This window comes from Manduca sexta, chromosome 28 (assembly GCF_014839805.1).
Source record: "Manduca sexta isolate Smith_Timp_Sample1 chromosome 28, JHU_Msex_v1.0, whole genome shotgun sequence".
Classification (NCBI taxonomy): Eukaryota; Metazoa; Arthropoda; class Insecta; order Lepidoptera; family Sphingidae; genus Manduca; species Manduca sexta.
In genome coordinates, this window is record NC_051142.1 from 19705826 (window position 1) to 19724772 (window position 18947).

General features: G+C 45.0%; 1 protein-coding gene across 1 annotated transcript in view; it reads left to right on the plus strand.

The window, feature by feature from the left end:
* LOC115453552 overlaps nt 1–18947 on the plus strand; it is a 140745-nt gene that overhangs the window by 112339 nt on the left and 9459 nt on the right. Inside the window, exons 3-6 of the mRNA XM_037444384.1 lie at nt 9170–9317; nt 9689–9756; nt 17893–18040; nt 18754–18866. Coding sequence (XP_037300281.1) covers nt 9170–9317; nt 9689–9756; nt 17893–18040; nt 18754–18866 — 477 coding nt within the window. The remainder of the gene's footprint in view (nt 1–9169; nt 9318–9688; nt 9757–17892; nt 18041–18753; nt 18867–18947) is intronic.

The following is an 18947-nucleotide window of genomic DNA, read 5'->3' on the forward strand; positions in this document are numbered from 1 at the left end:
GTTAATCGAGACGAAAATGCAGCCATTACTGGTTGAAATAACTCGACGATATTTCGCATTTGCTTGTGGCGGGTTATTTGTGTCCGCTCGGATAGCGATTTTATACAAGGTGTTAAACCCGCCACAGTGTCCCACGTAAGTGCCGTGTTCTGAAAACGGCCTGTGTATATCCGGTTACAAACAGGCCGGCATAATTGTATCGACTGGCGAACGGTAATCATCTCTCGCTGATCTGTACCTACTCACCTACCATCACGTGGTAAGGGGTGACTTTGTAGTCTAATTAAAAATAGCATTTGACAGATTTGACATTTGATTTTGATTTTCAGCAATTTACGCCTTATATTATAATACTGAGGGTTGATAATTGCTAATGTCCTCAGTGTGTTCCCAGCGTTATACCGATGTCATTGTATCGGTGACAATCATGATCGTACGGTTTGATAACGGACAACGCGTTCTAATCATACTAATGCATGGCCGTTTCGTACAATATCACGTATTTATAATTTTCATATGAGTGACGAGACGAGTAAGTCTGTCTATAAGCATCACGGTCGCCATATGAAAGAAAAAAGAAAAAAACATTTGTTCTTGGGACAATAACAGTATAACATGTACAATAAAAGGAGAGAAAAACAAAAGAAACGAGCTTATGCTCGCGGCTTCGCCCACTGTAGGAGTTTCCGGGAATAAAATTCCCGCTGTATATATTCCCAAGATAGAAAGTAGTCTTTGACCTTGCCAGGGCCTTAAACTATTTCCATACCAAATTTCATAAAAATCCGTTCAGTAGATTTGGAGAAAGTGGATCACTCATCACATACAGAACGACAGCTTTTGGGGACTTTGTTTTATAATATGTATAGATATAACACAATTATTGTGTTTTATACATATATATTCTCATAGGCTTCAATGTGTAGTTAACACCATGACGTATAAACACTTAACTGTGTACCCAGGGTCGCGGCAAATGTCCCCCCGTGCATGGGCGTGCATTCGATGTCGAGACTGAACGCACAAGAATAGGGTACCGGACTCATTTTTGTTCTTTGCTAATTATCAAATATTTACATTATATAAATTATAACACAAAAGGAATTATTAAAATCCGGTTTAAATTCAGCAAGTTATAAGTCTTTGAATGTCGGTGGAAGGGGTAATTAACAAGAAACAGAAAAGAGACGAAATACCCACATTTGAGGTCATCAGGAATTACGATGCGTGCGAAAAAAAGAGATGAAACGATATCCCCACATCGCGCCCACTTCTGCACGTTACAATATTTGAAATATGAATTACTCGCCCATTTTGTAACCAATTTTTATGCAGTTTTCGCAGGAGTGCTTCTTTTTCGTATTATTAACCATTACATATAGAATAATGAACAAAATCAAACATAGCCCGGTTCTCTATTGTCTTGGGCGAGACATCATTTTAGGTTAGGCACAGGGATATCACACATATTTCGCACAGCTATCTTCTTCAATCTTGCCAACAATGGGAACCCTCATTCAGCTCCTGGTTGCAATACCAGCGTGACTGATAGTGCAGCATTTATTTTCATACCACAAAAACCTATGAATTATTAAGCACTGCATGGCACTGCTCGTCAACGTTACACGATGTTAAGAATGCCGAATAAAATTGGCTACAATGCCCTTCAAATTGAAACACAGCACGCCTAAACAATGCAAGCTCTCGAACAGTCTTCAATGAAAGTCAAATCGTAATTAGGTCATCCATGTCGGCTTGTTGAACAGGTAAACAAAAATATACGTGCAGGTTTAATGTATGTGAATTGAGAAAAATCATTTATTTTGAAAACACACTTTATTACATAGAGTTCACACAATGATCAAAAGTTACTGAATAGCAATCAGAAATATACCTGCCGAACGCCTCCAAAGCCCTAATTCCCCCGAAAAATGCAAACCCAACAATATCCCAGGTACACAACGAAATTACCTCTTAATACTGCAAAATATTAGCCCGCATTTAATTGAAAAACAAAACACTCGATTTTTGCGCGCGAACCGCCATTTTGTGAAATACCACAGTTTTGCATTAGCCAACACGACACGACAAAATGCAATAAAGGTCTTAGCAGCGTTTTTACAAAGGCTGTTTTTGCTAGACAATGGTAACAAATACGTACCGGGAAGGTAAGCACTCGTGATTTTTTTAGCATACATTTATTGCCTTTATGGCGTACCAATGAGAACAAGGTAAGGCCAGGAGCCCTAATCCATCTATAGGGGCAAATTCGTCATTTGCAATTACAGACGCTCTATTCAGAGGACGGCTTTGATAACCGTTTAGGTGAGAGAGTTATGAATCACCTATTTACCTATACGGCTATCAAAACTGTCCTTCAATTAGAACACCCGTAATTGCAATGAGACGGATATGTTCCAGAATAGGGCTCCCTGACAGTAATATTTAAAATGCGTGGTTATTTTTAATTTGTCGGTCCAACATAATTTCACATACAAATTGTTCACTAATGAATTCTTCCTAGAAATGTCGTATGTGATGCGACAAATCGTGTCGTGACGGCCAGTGGGAACGCGCCGCACCGGTCTGTTTACTTCACAAAATGGCCGCACGGTGTAGCCGAGTGCTTTGTTTGTGTGCTTAATTAAAAAGCGAATCGAATTTCGAGTTGAATTTATTTTGCAGGAGTATAACGGTGCGGAATAATTGTGAGCTAAGAATTTAGATCGAATGCTTTCTTACTCCTGTCATAGATTTTTTAACTGTAAAATAAAAAAAACATGATCCATTGTGGCCATTATTCCGGGATTACTTACCTTTTTGTTATATTTGTTAAGATATTAAAAAAAAAAGAACATACACCATGCCTTTAGCACCGAAGGTGTAGGCAGAGGTATAACCGGGGCACCCACTTTCCGCCTGTTTTCGACTTGGGGTCAGCTTAACGCCATATTGGGCACGAATTTCAGGCTTCGAGTTGATACTGAGTAGAATAAAAGTATAACTTTTCCCAACTCGGGATTCGAACCCGGAACCTTGGAACGGTGTTGTCGCTGTAGGCCACCAAGACAGTCAAGATATTTGCCATATGAATATTCTGAAAACATATCAAATCGTTAGCTGTTACAGTTGAAGAGCATCCATTTAAAGTTGCATGCACGCGGCACAGACTAAGTAAGAAGATTTCACAGACCATCTCCTGTCACAAAACCCTTAAAAGCGTCAGTAGTTGAACATAAATCTTCGCATATCTGGCTTAGAACATAATATAGATGAGTCCAGAAACACAAAATTAGACCTCATCAGGATTCACAGGAATGACTATGTTATGTTGTGTTAATTACTCAAGGAGGCCTTATTTCAATATTTTATATACATACTAGCTTTTACTCGCGGCTTCGCGCGCGTGAAGGAGATTCCCGCTATATATTTTCCCGGGATAGAACCTATAACCTTCCCAGGGTCTTAAACTATTTCCATAGCAAATTTCATAGAAATCGGTTTAGTAGATTTTGAGCAAATCGAAGACATACAGACAGGCAGAAGAGGGTATTTGTGTATATAGGGTAATATGTATAGATTACACTTCTATTTTCCCGAAGGAGTGTGCCGCAAATTATCGTCTAATTTCAACCTCCTTATAATCCCTACATATTATCAAGAAGCCTTCGTTTTGTCCATCTGTATGAACGCGATAAACTTAAAAACTACCGAACGGATTTCGATGAAATTTTGTATGGAGATAGTTTGAGATCCTGAGAAGTACAGGGGCTAGTTTTTATCCCGGGAAAATGTCAAACGGGACTTTTTCCCGGAAAACGTTGACGCGGACAGTCATGAGCAAAAGTCTTCATATATACGATAATATAATAGGGTCTAGGCTGTCCTGGATTTAGAAATAGTACGTATAGCCTATGGGCGGCAGCCTCTTAGGGGCGGCAGATTTCAGAGGACGCTCACTCGATTTAATTAATCATACGTTTATTTAACTTTAGTGCCTTCCATAATACAAACAAATGGAAAATTATTAAGTATTTTAGAAACCTACATACATACATGGGGCGGCGGAAATAAAGTGACTCATAAAAAATATAAATCCGGCACTGGGTCTAGGAAGTTAGTAGGAACAGTAAATATAACACAAAAACTCTCCCAAGTAACTCATATGTGAGTTGCTGATAGAAAATGTTATTTATTTGGACATGAAACATAAGGCCCACCTCCAAATCAATAAGGGAGGTCCGTGCCCACCACAGAGATATTTGAATGCGGGCCTGATTTGTTTGTTAATATTAACAACCTACATGAATAATAATTATCAGAAAATTCCGTGTGGTAATTAAATACAATGCCCCCGGGAATCGTATCCATATCTCGGATCAGTGCTTCCGTAACAACCGATCTGTATAATATGCTTACATACAAGCATCCTACCTTCCAGTGGCGAAGGTTCCATACAACCAGATACCTACCGGCTTCCCTTTTAGGTTTATTTACGTTCGTTTTTAGTTAAAGATTATATAGAGCGGACAATGGGAAGATTGTCATACAAAAATTACGTGCTTATGCAATGGTTACTCATTCTACTGTGAGATAGCAAAACATCAATGTTAAATACTTCATATTTTTTCAATATCATGATTTGCACGTTTTAAAGCGTATATTAGCATATTTTATGTAAATATATTATTTTTGTATCATTATCCTAAGGACGCTGTGACATCTCGACATACGGATTTTTCAAAGAAGACAGCGCCTTATTACCTATTGATAATAAATTTTTACACAATAATTTGGCCCTGGGGCCTTATTCTCTATGCCGCACGTTATTTTAACAGTGCGTAACAAGCACGTAACACAACGCGTCATGTTTAGGACTATAGAAATTTGGCTTACAGAATACCATTCCACGCACATTTCTCGAAGATAACATGACACGGCCGCGTTACGCGTTTACACTATCATACAGAATAAGGGCCCTGATGTCCTGTCTATAACTTACTATTTACAGTTTAATATCTGGTTTTAGTTCGTTTCCCGTTAAATTGGCGCCGACATGTTAACTAATACGATTCTATTGTCTCGGGTTATCTTTTGAAAAATTTCACCCTTCGCGACTGCTGTTAATGCTAGGTAGTAAGTACCTTGTGCATTGACGTAACTACGAATTTTGTCTAAGGGCAGTTGGTGGAGGTAAAAAAGGTCCTCAAATTCAACGAAGGGCCTACACCAGGAGAGGCTGCGATAAGTGCAAAGGTTTTTCTAGAGTTGTTAAGAATTTGAGACTGCAAGACTGCCTCGGTGGCGTAGTTGTATTGCACGTCCGGTACAATAGCGCTCTGAGGTCCTGGGTTCGAATCCCGGGTCGGGCAAAGTGATATTTGGGTTTTTTTGCTCAGTATCAGCCCGGAGTCTGGAATTTGTGCCCGATATGGCGATAGGCTCGCCCCCTATCACATCATGGGACGGAACATACTTGGCGAAAAGTGGGTGCCCTAGTTGCGCCTCTGCATACCCCTTCGGGGATAAATGCGTGATGTTATGTATGTATGTCAAGAATTTTCCGCCTATCCGTTATGCCCATGCTTGTGTTTGTCCATCTGCTTAGCTCATTGTATGTTTCCATCAAGTAGTAGCGCACAAGCACCGATCACGCCATCTGTATCAATTTGTTCCAAAATAATCCTAAATAAGAATTGTTTCCGCAGTTTAATTTCAATTAGGGCATAGGTTTAAGGACAATCTAGTCTTAATGTAATTTAGTGTTTAACTATTGTAATAATGATTGAGTTTTGTATTGTGTCCTTTTGTTAAATAATTTAAAAAAAACACGAAGATTCCTCCTCTATTTCTTTAAGCTGTGACAACCCTACTTATTTAATACCTCTTAGGTGGTACGTATACGCGTCTCTCTCTAACGTATGTCTTTTAGACAGAGACGGGTATAATATTAGCGAGTAAATTAGCAAGTTCATTAGGCATTCAGAAATGAAACTCGATTATATTATATCCTGGTTGAGTTTATATTGGACCGCGTTATGCAGTACGCGGGATAGAATTTAATTATATTTTTTATTATACCATCAGGTTGATTGCACGTTTCGTCATTGGATTATATAAAGCCCTATTGGAGAAATAGCTTTATACTTTTTGGGTAGTGACGTAGGTCCGTGGCCCGGAGTGGGGCAGTATATAATACAGGGTATGGTAGGTAGTGGTATTTTTAAACACATTACGTTTTCTGAGAGAAACTAATAAAGAAAGGTTTGTATTTTGGAGCTTGCACTTTGCGATTTAGGGCCCCAACTCGTCCCTAAGGTATTAAGCACAAGTACTACAGTTTTTTTTTCATATTCTATTTTGGACGGGGCTGATCCAACATTTGTTTTAAAGCTTATATCTTTCTGCTTTCTGGTCCGAGTTGGTTGTTCTAATTGCGACTTAGTAAAATTTTGTCTCATTTACTTGTCTTTCATCTCATCATAAGCGACTTATAAGTCTGTATGGATTATAAAGGTTTAAAATATATTATGCTAGTACTTTAAATCAGCAACCAATGTCTCACTCTAGCATGACGCCCGCCACGTGTGTTACCAACAACGGAAATGTGATTAAGAAAGGCTCTGAAGAGTTGCGGCAAATTGTATTATGAGCCAGTTATGATTGGCATAAAGCGGTCCCGTCGCTGCGCCGCTTTCATATGAAGGATATGGTTTGTAGTAACTTCGAGGCCGTGATATTTTTCTTATGCTATTTAATGAAGATGATCATGTTGCTCGCCAGGTAATGAACATCGCGATATTCCGCATCTAATAGCACCTTTTTTTAAGGGCATCCTACAGCACCTGATGGTAAGTGAAGTGGGGTCCAATATAATATCGAATCACGAGAGATGATTACGCCTCGACATTCCACAAAATTATGCCGGCCTGTTGAATTACTATGGCGGGTTTTAACATCTTGTGTGTGATAGTCGCTATCCGGGCGGATATAAAACATATCCTGCCACCAAATTCAAACGGTGAATTACGAAACATTATCTGACAATTATAGCTGAGGTATGTGCGCTTACTGCGCGTTTTCTGCTCCTACTTTTGTAAAAAAACAAAAAAAAATTACTGCATTACATTTGGTACGCGTCTAAACATGCGCATACGCTCTAACGTTCCCTATTTCAAACTAAATCATTCAATTATAAACGACATTGCTAAGGTGAAAGGCACGACAAACGACTCGGTTAAAACAACACGACAGTCGACACACCTGGCTCCCATTCTGTGACGTGGACAAAAGGTACGCACCACAATCAACCAGGGCCAAGCTAGGAGAGACTGGCGAGGAACAAGGTTAAAATATAAAATAATATCAATCCTGTATTATATATTGTCCCACTGCTGAGCACGGGCCTCCTCTACTGATGAGAGGGATAAGGGCTTACTGAGGTATACAATAATAATAATATCAGCCCTGTATTATATACTGTCCCACTGCAGGGTACGGGCCTCCTCCACTGAGAAGGATTAGGCCTTAGTCCACGTCACTGGCCTAGTGCGGATTGGTAGACTTCACACACCCTCGAAATTCCTATAGAGAAATTCTCAGATATGTAGGTTTCCTCACAATGTTTTCCTTCACTGTTAAAGTAAGCTATAATTCACAAAGAATATACATATAATTTTCAGAAGTGTGTGCCTTTGGGATTTGAACCTGCGGACGTTCGACTCGATAGTCCGTTCTACACCTAACTAGGCTATCGATGCTTTTAAATGGGTTCAAAATTTTGTTAAATAGTCGTGAAGGTTATCCTGGGCCTTGATTCCTTTCGTCACCCATTATTTTAGTTCAAAACGAGCATGAATCACCCATCATTGTATGATATTTGAAATTGGAATATACAATAACATTCCAAGCTAACTTCATGAACATAATATAACACGGCGTGTTAAAACCATCCTAGAGAATAAGTCCCCTGGACTATTATTTCAAAACAATATTAGCCATGTATTCGTAGTTCTACTATTGGGCGCTGTCCTTTATTATGCTCAAAAGGTCTTAGTATACCCTGCTGTCCTAATGTGGTTTATGAGTATTTTAACCAATCTCAAAAAAGGTTTCGAAAACGAATCGTGTGTGTTGCGTGTTTATTTATTAAATAAATAATTATATTTAGTTTTGTTGATTTTTCTGTTAAATTAATATGCATACTATACACTAGAATAATATACTTTCATGAAGATTTTTACTTATTAGTTATTATTGTTTAATGTACGCTATCATATTTTTCACCGCTAAAAGCTTGTAACTCACACTTCGCCAATATGCATTGAATGCACCACAGCTGCAAATTAAAAATATAAAACGTATACAATGCGTTATTGAAGGCCTAGGCGGTCTAATAACACTAGACCACAATCGAGACCTAGGTCTATTGTCTCTGACCCTACACGTTTCCAAATCAACGGTTTTAAAAATAGAATTATAAAATATCCCCTATTTATTCCACAATTTTGAATTTAGAATTCACGCTGTGATTTGAGGAATCTTTTGTTTATCGTTCGCGCATGCGCAGCACGGGAATCGAGTCCTGATCGGGCAATGACACTAGGGCTGACAAAAGAATTAAACATATTATAAGAGTAATTTTTATGGACGTATTTAGAATATATTTGTGGTTGTTCTGGGGTCGAAATTCGATATGATTTTATCACTTAATATACATAAATTTAATTTTTGTATACTCCTATGAATTTGAATAATGCTAAATCTCACTCTCCTCAGTGCGCGTGATGTGTTTAAAAAAAGTTAAAAAAAAGAATTATATACTATTCATTAATAATAATAATAATCAATTCAGAGTAGAGGAGTCCCATGCCCACTTGTGGGACACTATGTAATAAGGGACTGATATTATTATGTAACCTCTATGTACACTGGAGTTTCTTTTGTTTTTCTACAAAATAAACTCCAGTGATTTGATACAATAGTTCTGTGTACATTGTTATCTGTTGAGCCATCTTTATTGGATGTAAAAATAAACCTTCTATTATATGTAAAAAAAATCTGGAAAATGACAAATACATTTAAAGTGTTCGTGCATATCCCTAGGCTTGATAGGACCTTGATCTTGACTATCATATCCATGAGTAATGAAACAACAACATCTTTCCAGGCGGCGGCTGCACGTTCCCCGAGGGTTGGTCGGGCAGATGGTTCCAGTCCGGGAACCCTGACCTGATCGTCATCAACTCCACGCACATACAGATGAAGGGCGAGTGCTCGGAGACGGACTCCAACGATAAGTTCCTGCTGTATGATAGGTGCGTAGTAGTTTATTATCATTGTCAAAAACAGATCAGGCATTTATCTCCTTAAGGGTAGACAGAGGCTACTGTTAACCAGGGCACACAGTTTTCGCCATGTGTGTTTCGGCCTATGATAGACTACGAGGCGATCAATATTGGGTTCAAATTCCAGGCTTCGGGCTGATAACTGAAAATAAAAGCCGAGAACTTTGCCAATCATTATCAGTTTTAGTAAATCCAAAAGTAAATCTGTGAAAATATTGCTACACGTAAAAACCAAACCGTCATCAAAAACAGTTCGACAGCTTCGTAAAAACAATAGACTGACAGATATATTTACATTTATAATATAGATAGCTTTATAATATAATTTTTATGAATTTCAGGAACGAGGACTGCTATCGGTGTATGGTGATACACGAAAAGCATAAATACGTGTTGCAGTATAAAGAAAGTAAGTCATTTATAAGCTCATGCGTTTGAAGCTAGAAGGGTGGATACAGTTACAACTATTATATTGGCGAATTTATTTTCTCCCTAACTAAATTATAAGTTGGAAGGATGTGGTGCCGTACAGTCATAAGAACTGATGCATATTAAATCTTACAATAATATAAACGATTGCTCTACTTGGAATTAAACCTAGAACCTCGGGTGTTTACTGGTGTATCTATTTATTTATTTGGAAAAGAGACAAGTGCGTCTGTAAGAGGAGTGGGGTCTAGATAGAGTATCGATTAACGATCAAAATCGCTGGTCAGTTGATACGATTATGGAGGCCTGTTCGAAACAAGATTCTTATTAATTCATTTGAATGTTTGAATGTAGAAGTAAACGCCGAAACAGATTAGGACATAATAGACCGTGTCCTGGATTAAAATGATATATATACTATATCTGTGCAGGACGCACACACGAAAAGAGCGAGACAGCGCATTCACGCATGCGCAGTAGGTGTGTCGAGCGAAACGACACACCCAGAGAGGGACGGACAATGCGCCCGCGCACGTGTGTGTGACTGTTTTTTAGTGGTACGTTATAAAGCGATCTCACGACCGAGATATTGAAGTGACAGTGTAGAAACTTTACATAGACATAGTTTTTGCTTTTGCCTACCCCATGCCGTAAACATGGGTATTGTATATAAGTTCATATCAAAGTAAATAACGTTTTTAAGGCCTTTGTGCGTCGTCTGTAGACAATTTTCTTATGTTTTATTGTTATAACTTTTTCGTATCGCACATAGGCGTATTATTTTTGTGTATAGTTATAGGTAATTGATTTATCTATAAAACCGTGTAAATTTCGCATAGGGGACTCCAGAGGTCCAACTTTTATTTATAAAATAGTGATAGCTAGGAAGTGAAAATGAGGCTGCAAAAAGGCTCTATTTTTGGCGGCTCTCCCCTACGGGATAGCCGGGTTATATATAAGCGAATGCAATTTTGGCATTCGACAGTTCCAGTTCCAGCAAGTTAGTTCGAGTCAAGAAAAGGAAGAAAACAAGAAGCCCTGAAGTGTTCCAGCCAGGAAAAACAGTGCAAGAAAAGGAGAGAGCGACGTGCATGCTGCACCGCTCACGCCGCACTGCGAAACGTACGCCGCTACTGTGTGTCCGCCGGATCATTGTAACATTTTGCGTGTGAATAGTGAATATACGCTATAAAACCTCCGGGCCTTATTAATTGGCATTGCCACCTCCCTTCACGCAATCCAGCACTCATTGTGGGGACGGAAAGGCGTTCCGTGCCGATCCTACGCCCCACATTTTGGTCCTTCGTGAGCCGGATTAACGTGAACGGGAAGGATGCCAGTTACAAGGTCCACCGGGAGGCGGGCGGAATCAGCGTCTGTTACAGCAACTTCGGCGACAGCGACTTCGGCGACAGCGACTTCGGCGACAGCGACGTCCGCTACAGCGACGTCGGCGACCGTCACCGGAACAACTGAAGCAACCGAAGAAACAATCGCCGAGAGCGCAGCGACACACACCGCTACGCTTCGGGAAGCCGCGCCTTGCACCGCTGCGGAGGAGCGACCTGCCGCCGCAACGGAACAATCGACGCAAGAGCGAGCCCGAAGCAAAGCAGCGTCGTCAACTAAACACGCTTCAAGGGCACGCCGCCTGGCACAGGCCAGGGCTGAACTCACCGCACTGAAAATAGAGCTAGCGGCCGCCAAGCTAGCTGAAATCGAGGCGGAGGATAGCGAGGACGACCTCGAATCCGTCATAACGGAGGCCGGACAAGATTGCCGGTACATGGCTGGGTTCAAACTAGCCAATTACTCGCGATCGAGAGCCGACCGACCGATGTTGCGACGGGAAAGCAAGCCCCTATACAGTCATCGGACCCAGTGATCGCTGCCGTATCATGGGACAACCCGGCGACTGTACCGGCGGAGAGCCAGTGCCGTGCACCCGCCGACGCATCCCGTCACAACGCCCGAAACAAATAATCCGTCCGTTTTATGGCCATTTTCAGTGAACCCGACTGCGCAGCCTGAAGTGCCAACGATTGAAGCCGCATCGTGGCAACGAACTCAACAAGCTACGCAGCCGCCGCCTGTAATCGCCGCACGGAGCGACGAACACCGCGCTACGAAGCAACCGCCGCCCGTCGTAGCAGCCTGGCTACGAGACAACTCAGCTTCGCAGCAACCGCAATCAACGCCGAACCCGCAACAGAGTGCAGAAGACGGCGCGTTGGTCGCATCGCGACCGAGGACGGAGTATCAAGAACTCGCGTCCGCCATAACACAAGCTGTGCAAGCCGCACAGCATAGGCAACCTTTAAGGTACACAGAGTTGCCTACGTTCAACGGTGATCATCACGATTGGCTCACATATAGAGCGGCCTACATAGAGTCCATGAGCCACTTCACGACGTTGGAAAACATGTCCCGGCTACGCCGTAGCCTCCGGGGCATCGCCAAGGGAAAGCAGTACGAGAGACTGCTTATAACCAACGCCGACCCGAACACCGTGTTAAAGAGTCTGGAAACGCGCTTTGGGCGCCCGGACTCAATCGCCTTAGCCGAAATAGAGCGCCTACGCGCGCTACCCCGTCTTACAGATACGCCGAGAGACATCTGCACATTCGCCACGAAGATAGAAAACATCGTGGGCACACTACAAGCGCTCGACTGTGCCTTCTACCTCTACAACCCGGAGGTAACTAAGGCAGTTATGGAGAAGCTAACTCCGACGTTGAAAAGACAGTGGTACGAGTTCGCCGCCGCACAGCATAGAGGTGAGCCCGATTTATTAAAGTTTTGTCGCTTCATAAGAAGAGAAGCCGATTTCTGCAGCCCGTTCGCGACGCCTGAAGTCATTACGGACAAAAGGCTTCGCCGGCAAGATTCGGCGGCGGCGAACAACCACGCCGGCAGCGGGTACACACGACTGTGGCAGATAAACGGTCGACATGCAGTGTGTGTAACAAAGAAACGCACTCGATGAGTGACTGCGTTCGCTTCCGCGACGCCGCCGTAGACGCGCGGTGGGACATCGCAAAGAAGCACAGATTATGTTTCAGATGTTTGAAATTCAGGAACAAACAACACACATGCAAGCCGAAGAAATGCGACATCAACGGGTGCGAGTATCTACATCACCGCTTGCTGCACTCGGAGCGAAAAACAAGATCACCGACGCACCCGGCGAAGCAGCGAACGAGGCAGTGAACTCAACATGGATGCCACAGATGTCCTTTTTAAAAATAGCCCCAGTGTGCATTTCAGGACCGGCGGGAGTGGCTCGCACTTTCGCCTTACTCGACGACGGATCGACGGTGAGCCTCATCGACGACGAACTCGCTCGAGACATCGGCGCGGAAGGGCCGGACGAACCACTCCACATAGCAACGTACGACGGGGAGAGGAAGACACGCAACAATTCTCGGCGCGTCAAGTTTAACATTGAAGGAAGCCGGGGACGACTTCGCATCGAAGCACGCACCGTCGACAATCTCCAGTTGGCGGCGCAGCGCATCCCGGACGAGGCGATACGGGATTGCGGACACCTGAAGGGCCTACTGTCCGCTAAACGAGCGGAAGAGGCGAAACCCCGAATCCTCATAGGCCAGGATAACTGGCATCTCCTCCTCGCCACGAAAACACGGTCAGGTAGGAGACATCAACTGGTCGCATCACTCACACCGCTCGGTTGGGTGATACATGGAAGCCGGACTCGGACTCTGGGACACAGAGTGAATTTCGTCGGTCAAACCACGACCGACGAACGCACAGAGAACTTTTGCGAGATTTTATAACATCCGACAACCTGTTTATAGAACCCCGCAGGCCCAAGAACGACCCCGGCGAGAAGGCGCTCAAGATACTGAACGAACACACGGAGAGATCGCCGGAGGGAAGATATCAGACGGCCCTGTTGTGGAAATCGGACAGCGTGGAATTGCCGAACAACTACGAAAACACGCTGAAAAGGCTGCACAACATAGAAAACAAGTTGGACAAGAATCCCGACCTTAAAGAAAGGTATGAAGAGCAAATGGAGGCCCTAGTCAAGAAGGGCTACGCGGAAATAGCGCCACGCACGTCCCACACTACAAGGACGTGGTACTTGCCGCATTTCGCAGTCGTAAACGCTCTGAAGCCCGACAAATTGCGAGTTGTACACGACGCAGCAGCCAAAACAAAAGGTACGACTTTGAATGAGAATTTATTAACAGGACCGGATTTGTTACAGCCTCTTCCCGCAGTGTTACTGAGATTCCGGGAACATCCCGTCGCCGTAACAGCAGACATCACGGAGATGTTCATGCAGGTGGGACTACGCGAGGAAGATCGCGACGCACTGCGCTACCTCTGGCGGGGAAACCGCCGAGATAGCCGGCCGCCAGAGGTGTACCGAATGAAGGTATTAATCTTTGGCGCATCGTGCTCTCCCTGCGACAGCGATATACGTCATGAATCGCAACGCGGAGAGACACCGACACACGCATCCTGAGGCCGTCGAGGCGATCAAGAAGAAACACTACATGGACGACTACCTCGACAGCTATGAAGATGAACACAGGGCGATAACAATCGCTACTCAGGTGCGTAACATACACAGAGAAGCTCATTTTGAATTAAGAAAGTGGACGAGTAACTCGCCCGCGGTATTGAAGGTGCTCGGCGAATCGCCCAATACAACCGAAGCGGTGGAAATAGAAAGGACTGAACGAGTTCTATAGGCCTTATTTGGAGGCCACAAGAAGACAGGTTGGCATTCAACCTAGACTTAGCCCGCATACCGTCGAACCTACTGAGGCGAGAAGCACCCACGAAGAGAGAAGCATTGAAAATAGTAATGTCGTTGTTTGATCCTCTAGGGTTGGTGTCGCCGATAACTGTGCGGGCTAAACAGCTATTACAGGAGGTGTGGCGACGCGGCACCGATTGGGACGACCCGATCGACGACGAACTGTCCGCCGCCTGGGTGAACTGGCTCACCCATTTGAAGCAACTCAGCGGCGTAACAGTGCCGCGCTGCTATCCCGGCTACTCCCGAGCGAGAAAACTCCAACTCCACGTGTTCACCGACGCCAGCGAGTCAGCCTACGCGACCGCGCTCTACTGGCGCGCCGAGGACGACGACGGACGAGTCACAGTCACGTTACTGGCGGCCAAGGCAAAGAGCGTCGGGAGAAACAGTACAAGGAGGTCCTGCCCGACGTGAATCGATTCTCAAATTGGAATCGCTACGTTAGAGCTGCCGCCCGCGTACTACAAGCAGTACAACGCTTCAAACAACGCGTCAACACGGTCCATTACAAGAGGACCAAGGCGGCCGCAAGCGAGAATCCGGATTGGAGGCGCAACGAAGCCGCGAAAAGTGCGGCGAAACGAGTCGTACAAGCACCTGAGTAGCGATTCGTGACGCTCCCAGCCGAGTTGCAAGAAGAGGCCGAGCGCATAATCATAAAGGCGAGTCAGGAGGCCGCCTTCGAGGAAGAACTACGCTCGCTCGAAAAAAGGAAAAACCCGTGTCAAAGGAAAGCAGGTTGTACGCTTTAAGTATAACATTTATTAACGAACTCATTTGCCTCGACAGCAGAATTTCAGCCGCCACGGGAGTAAGCGCCGCAACAAAGAACCCTCCGATCGTCGATGGCGAACATCGGGCGACGAAACTGTGGGTGGAACATGTCCACACACAACTCCACCATGCAGGCGTGGAGAGCGTCGTCAATTACTGTCGGCAGCACAAATGGGTCATTCGACTGCGCCCGACGGTCAAGGCGGTGGTCAGGAGCTGCTTCAAGTGCCGCCAGAGGGCGGCCACTCCACCGCAACCGATAACGGGAGACTTGCCTCCCTGTCGACTGGCGCATCATCACCGGCCGTTTACATACACCGGTTTGGACTATTTCGGCCCGCTCACAGTCACCGTGGGCCGGAGTAATCAAAAAAGGTATGTCGCTCTCTTCACATGCCTAACAGTGCGGGCGGTGCATCTCGAAGTGGTGCACTCCCTGAGCACACAAGGGCGATCATGGCTCTGCGGCGCATGACAGCGCGCCGCGGGAGCCCCGCCGAGATCTGGTCCGACAACGGGACCAACTTCCACGGCGCAGAAAAGAGCTGCGCAACACCCTCCTCGCTGGCGCCGAACAAGAGGCGTCGCGGAGGGCGATTAGATGGCGTTTCATCCCTCCGGGCGCACCATTCATGGGTGGCGCCTGGGAACGACTCGTGCGGTCGGTCAAGACCGCGCTGACGACGGTGCTTCACGAGCAGAGGCCACATGAAGAGACGCTGTCGACACTACTCGCCGAGGTGGAGTTCACAGTCAACAGCCGCCCACTGACTCATGTGTCGGTGAACCCCGAAGATCCGGAGGCCCTGACGCCTAACCACTTTCTGTTGGGCTGTCAGGGCCCACTCGCCGCACCTAATTTTCCAGCCGAACACGGCTACGGCACACATGCCGACCTTCGAGCGTCGCAGCAGCTGGCCGACGCGTTCTGGACCCGCTGGCTACGAGTACCTTCCCGAGCTCCGCAACCGGCGGGAGCCCCGCAGCAAGGGACCAGAGCTACACATCGGCGACATCGTGCGCGTGGCCGCATCTGTGCTACGCATCCGGGACCTGACGGCGTGACGCGCACGGTGGACGTAGCCACGCAGGAGGCGTGCTACGACGCCCCGTGAAGAAAATCGTCCTCCTGCACCCTGCGGCACCCGAGCGACGAGGCGGCGGCAACGAAGAGGCGGCGCCGCAATCGGCGGCGAGCACGTCCTGCACGTCTACATAATGTATCGCCCCTGGACGCTGGGCGATACACGGCGGGAGAATGTGCAGGACGCACACAACGAAAAAAGAAGCGAGACAGCGCATTCACGCATGCGCAGTAGGTGTGTCGAGCGAAACGACACACCCAGAGAGGGACGGACAATGCGCCCGCGCACGTGTGTGTGACTGTTTTTTAGTGGTACGTTATAAAGCGATCTCACGACCGAGATATTGAAGTGACAGTGTAGAAACTTTACATAGACATAGTTTTTGCTTTTGCCTACCCCATGCCGTAAACATGGGTATTGTATATAAGTTCATATCAAAGTAAATAACGTTTTTAAGGCCTTTGTGCGTCGTCTGTAGACAATTTTCTTATGTTTTATTGTTATAACTTTTTACGTAACGCACAAAGGAGTATGATTTTTGTGTATAGTTATATGTAATTAATTTATCTATAAAACCGTGTAAATTTCGCATAGGGGACTCAGAGGTCCAACTTTTATTTATAAAATAGTGATAGCTAGGAAGTGAAAATGAGGCTGCAAAAAGGCTCTATTTTTGGCGGCTCTCCCTACGGGATAGCCGGGTTATATATAAGCGAATGCAATTTTGGCATTCGACAGTTCCAGTTCCAGCAAGTTAGTTCGAGTCAAGAAAAGGAAGAAAACAAGAAGCCCTGAAGTGTTCCAGCCAGGAAAAACAGTGCAAGAAAAGGAGAGAGCGACGTGCATGCTGCACCGCTCACGCCGCACTGCGAAACGTACGCCGCTACCGTGTGTCCGCCGGATCATTGTAACATTTTACGTGTGAATAGTGAATATACGCTATAAAACCTCCCGGGCCTTATTAATTGGCATTGCCACCTCCCTTCACGCAATCCAGCACTCATTGTGGGGACGGAAAGGCGTTCCGTGCCGATCCTACGCCCCACAATATCAGTATATTTGTTCAGAGAAAAGACTTCCATGCGAGTAGTGCCACAATATTCCCTATAAGGCGTATGCTATGCTTTTTTTATATATGTATTGCAGTTGAATAACATGACGAGCATGCCGCTCGTCTGAGGGTAAGCAATACTACCACCCATAAACAGGAGCAGCACTAAACAGATTTTGAATTACAAAGTACTGTGTTACTCAACTGCGCTTGTCAACCTGAGACATAAAATGTTAAGTCCCATAATGCTCAGTAATCACGCTGGCTACAATATCCTTCAAACCCGAACACCACTGCTGCTTGACAAAAATAGGCATTACGGTAGTATCTATCCAAACAGCTCTTCGCATACAAGCGACCTACCAGTGTTTTGTTCTTTTCTGCATTTAATTGTTGTGTTTTCTTTTCCAGCGTACTGTTCGCCGAAGGACTCGCTGTCGACGATATGCGAGTCGATCACGGGCGACGCGCCGCTGTACTCCATGTTCAGGAAGGAGCCGCGGCCGATCCCGCAGCCGTGCCCCTTCCACCCGGCGCCTTTCACCTTCACGTACAACCGGTAAGGATTTCTTGTGTATGGACTGTTAAAGAACGAAACTTGACATGTCGCAGCGGATTAGAAAGCTAAAGTGGCATTGGGCAGGGCAGTTAGCATCAGCAGGTAGATGGGGCAAAAGTTCTGGCATGTATACTAGGTGCCGGCAAGTGTAGTGTTCGAAGCGCTTCTGCAATGAAGACAGACGACTTGATAAAGGTTGCAAGATCACGCTGGATGCAGTCTGCTTTTGATAGGTCGGTCTGGTAATCTTTAAAGGCGGCCTATGTCTGCAGTGGACTTTAAAAAGGTGAAGAAGAATGAGACTGCCAAAAAGTACCTTTTTACCATGATTAACGTCTAAAATCTGCAATGACTGCTTTTTCTAATGCAGTGGTTTGGATGAAAGATCTTTAGGAGGCCTTTTAACCCGATCTATAAAGGACGGTAATTTGTTTTTACCATCCTCCTTGCAAGCTCAAGGTCCTGGGCGGTTGCCTCGTTCGCCATCCTCCGATAGACTCACCCTCTATCACACCATGGGACGGAATACGCATGGCGAAAAGTGAGTGCACCAGTTGCATATCTGCCTAGTGGCTTATCTCTCTCGAGGAAATAAAGCCCTGACTATATGTGTGTAATATTGACAGTTTGTTATCTGGAACATTAAGGAAATTTGTGACTTGAAAAAAATGTATTGACTAGTTTCCTATTTAATGAATTTCTGTTTATTCCAGGGGTTCTGGCGACTGCGTGAACCCACCGTCGCGTGCCGAGTCCTGCACGGACGATTCTCGGCTGCTCCTGCGGTATATGGCCTGTCCGGACCTCACTAGCTCCGAGAGTAACGGTACGTAGGAATCAATGTATGACATGGAGGCTGTTTCATAACGCCTGAGTAAATGCTACTCGTCACATAAATGTCTAAGCT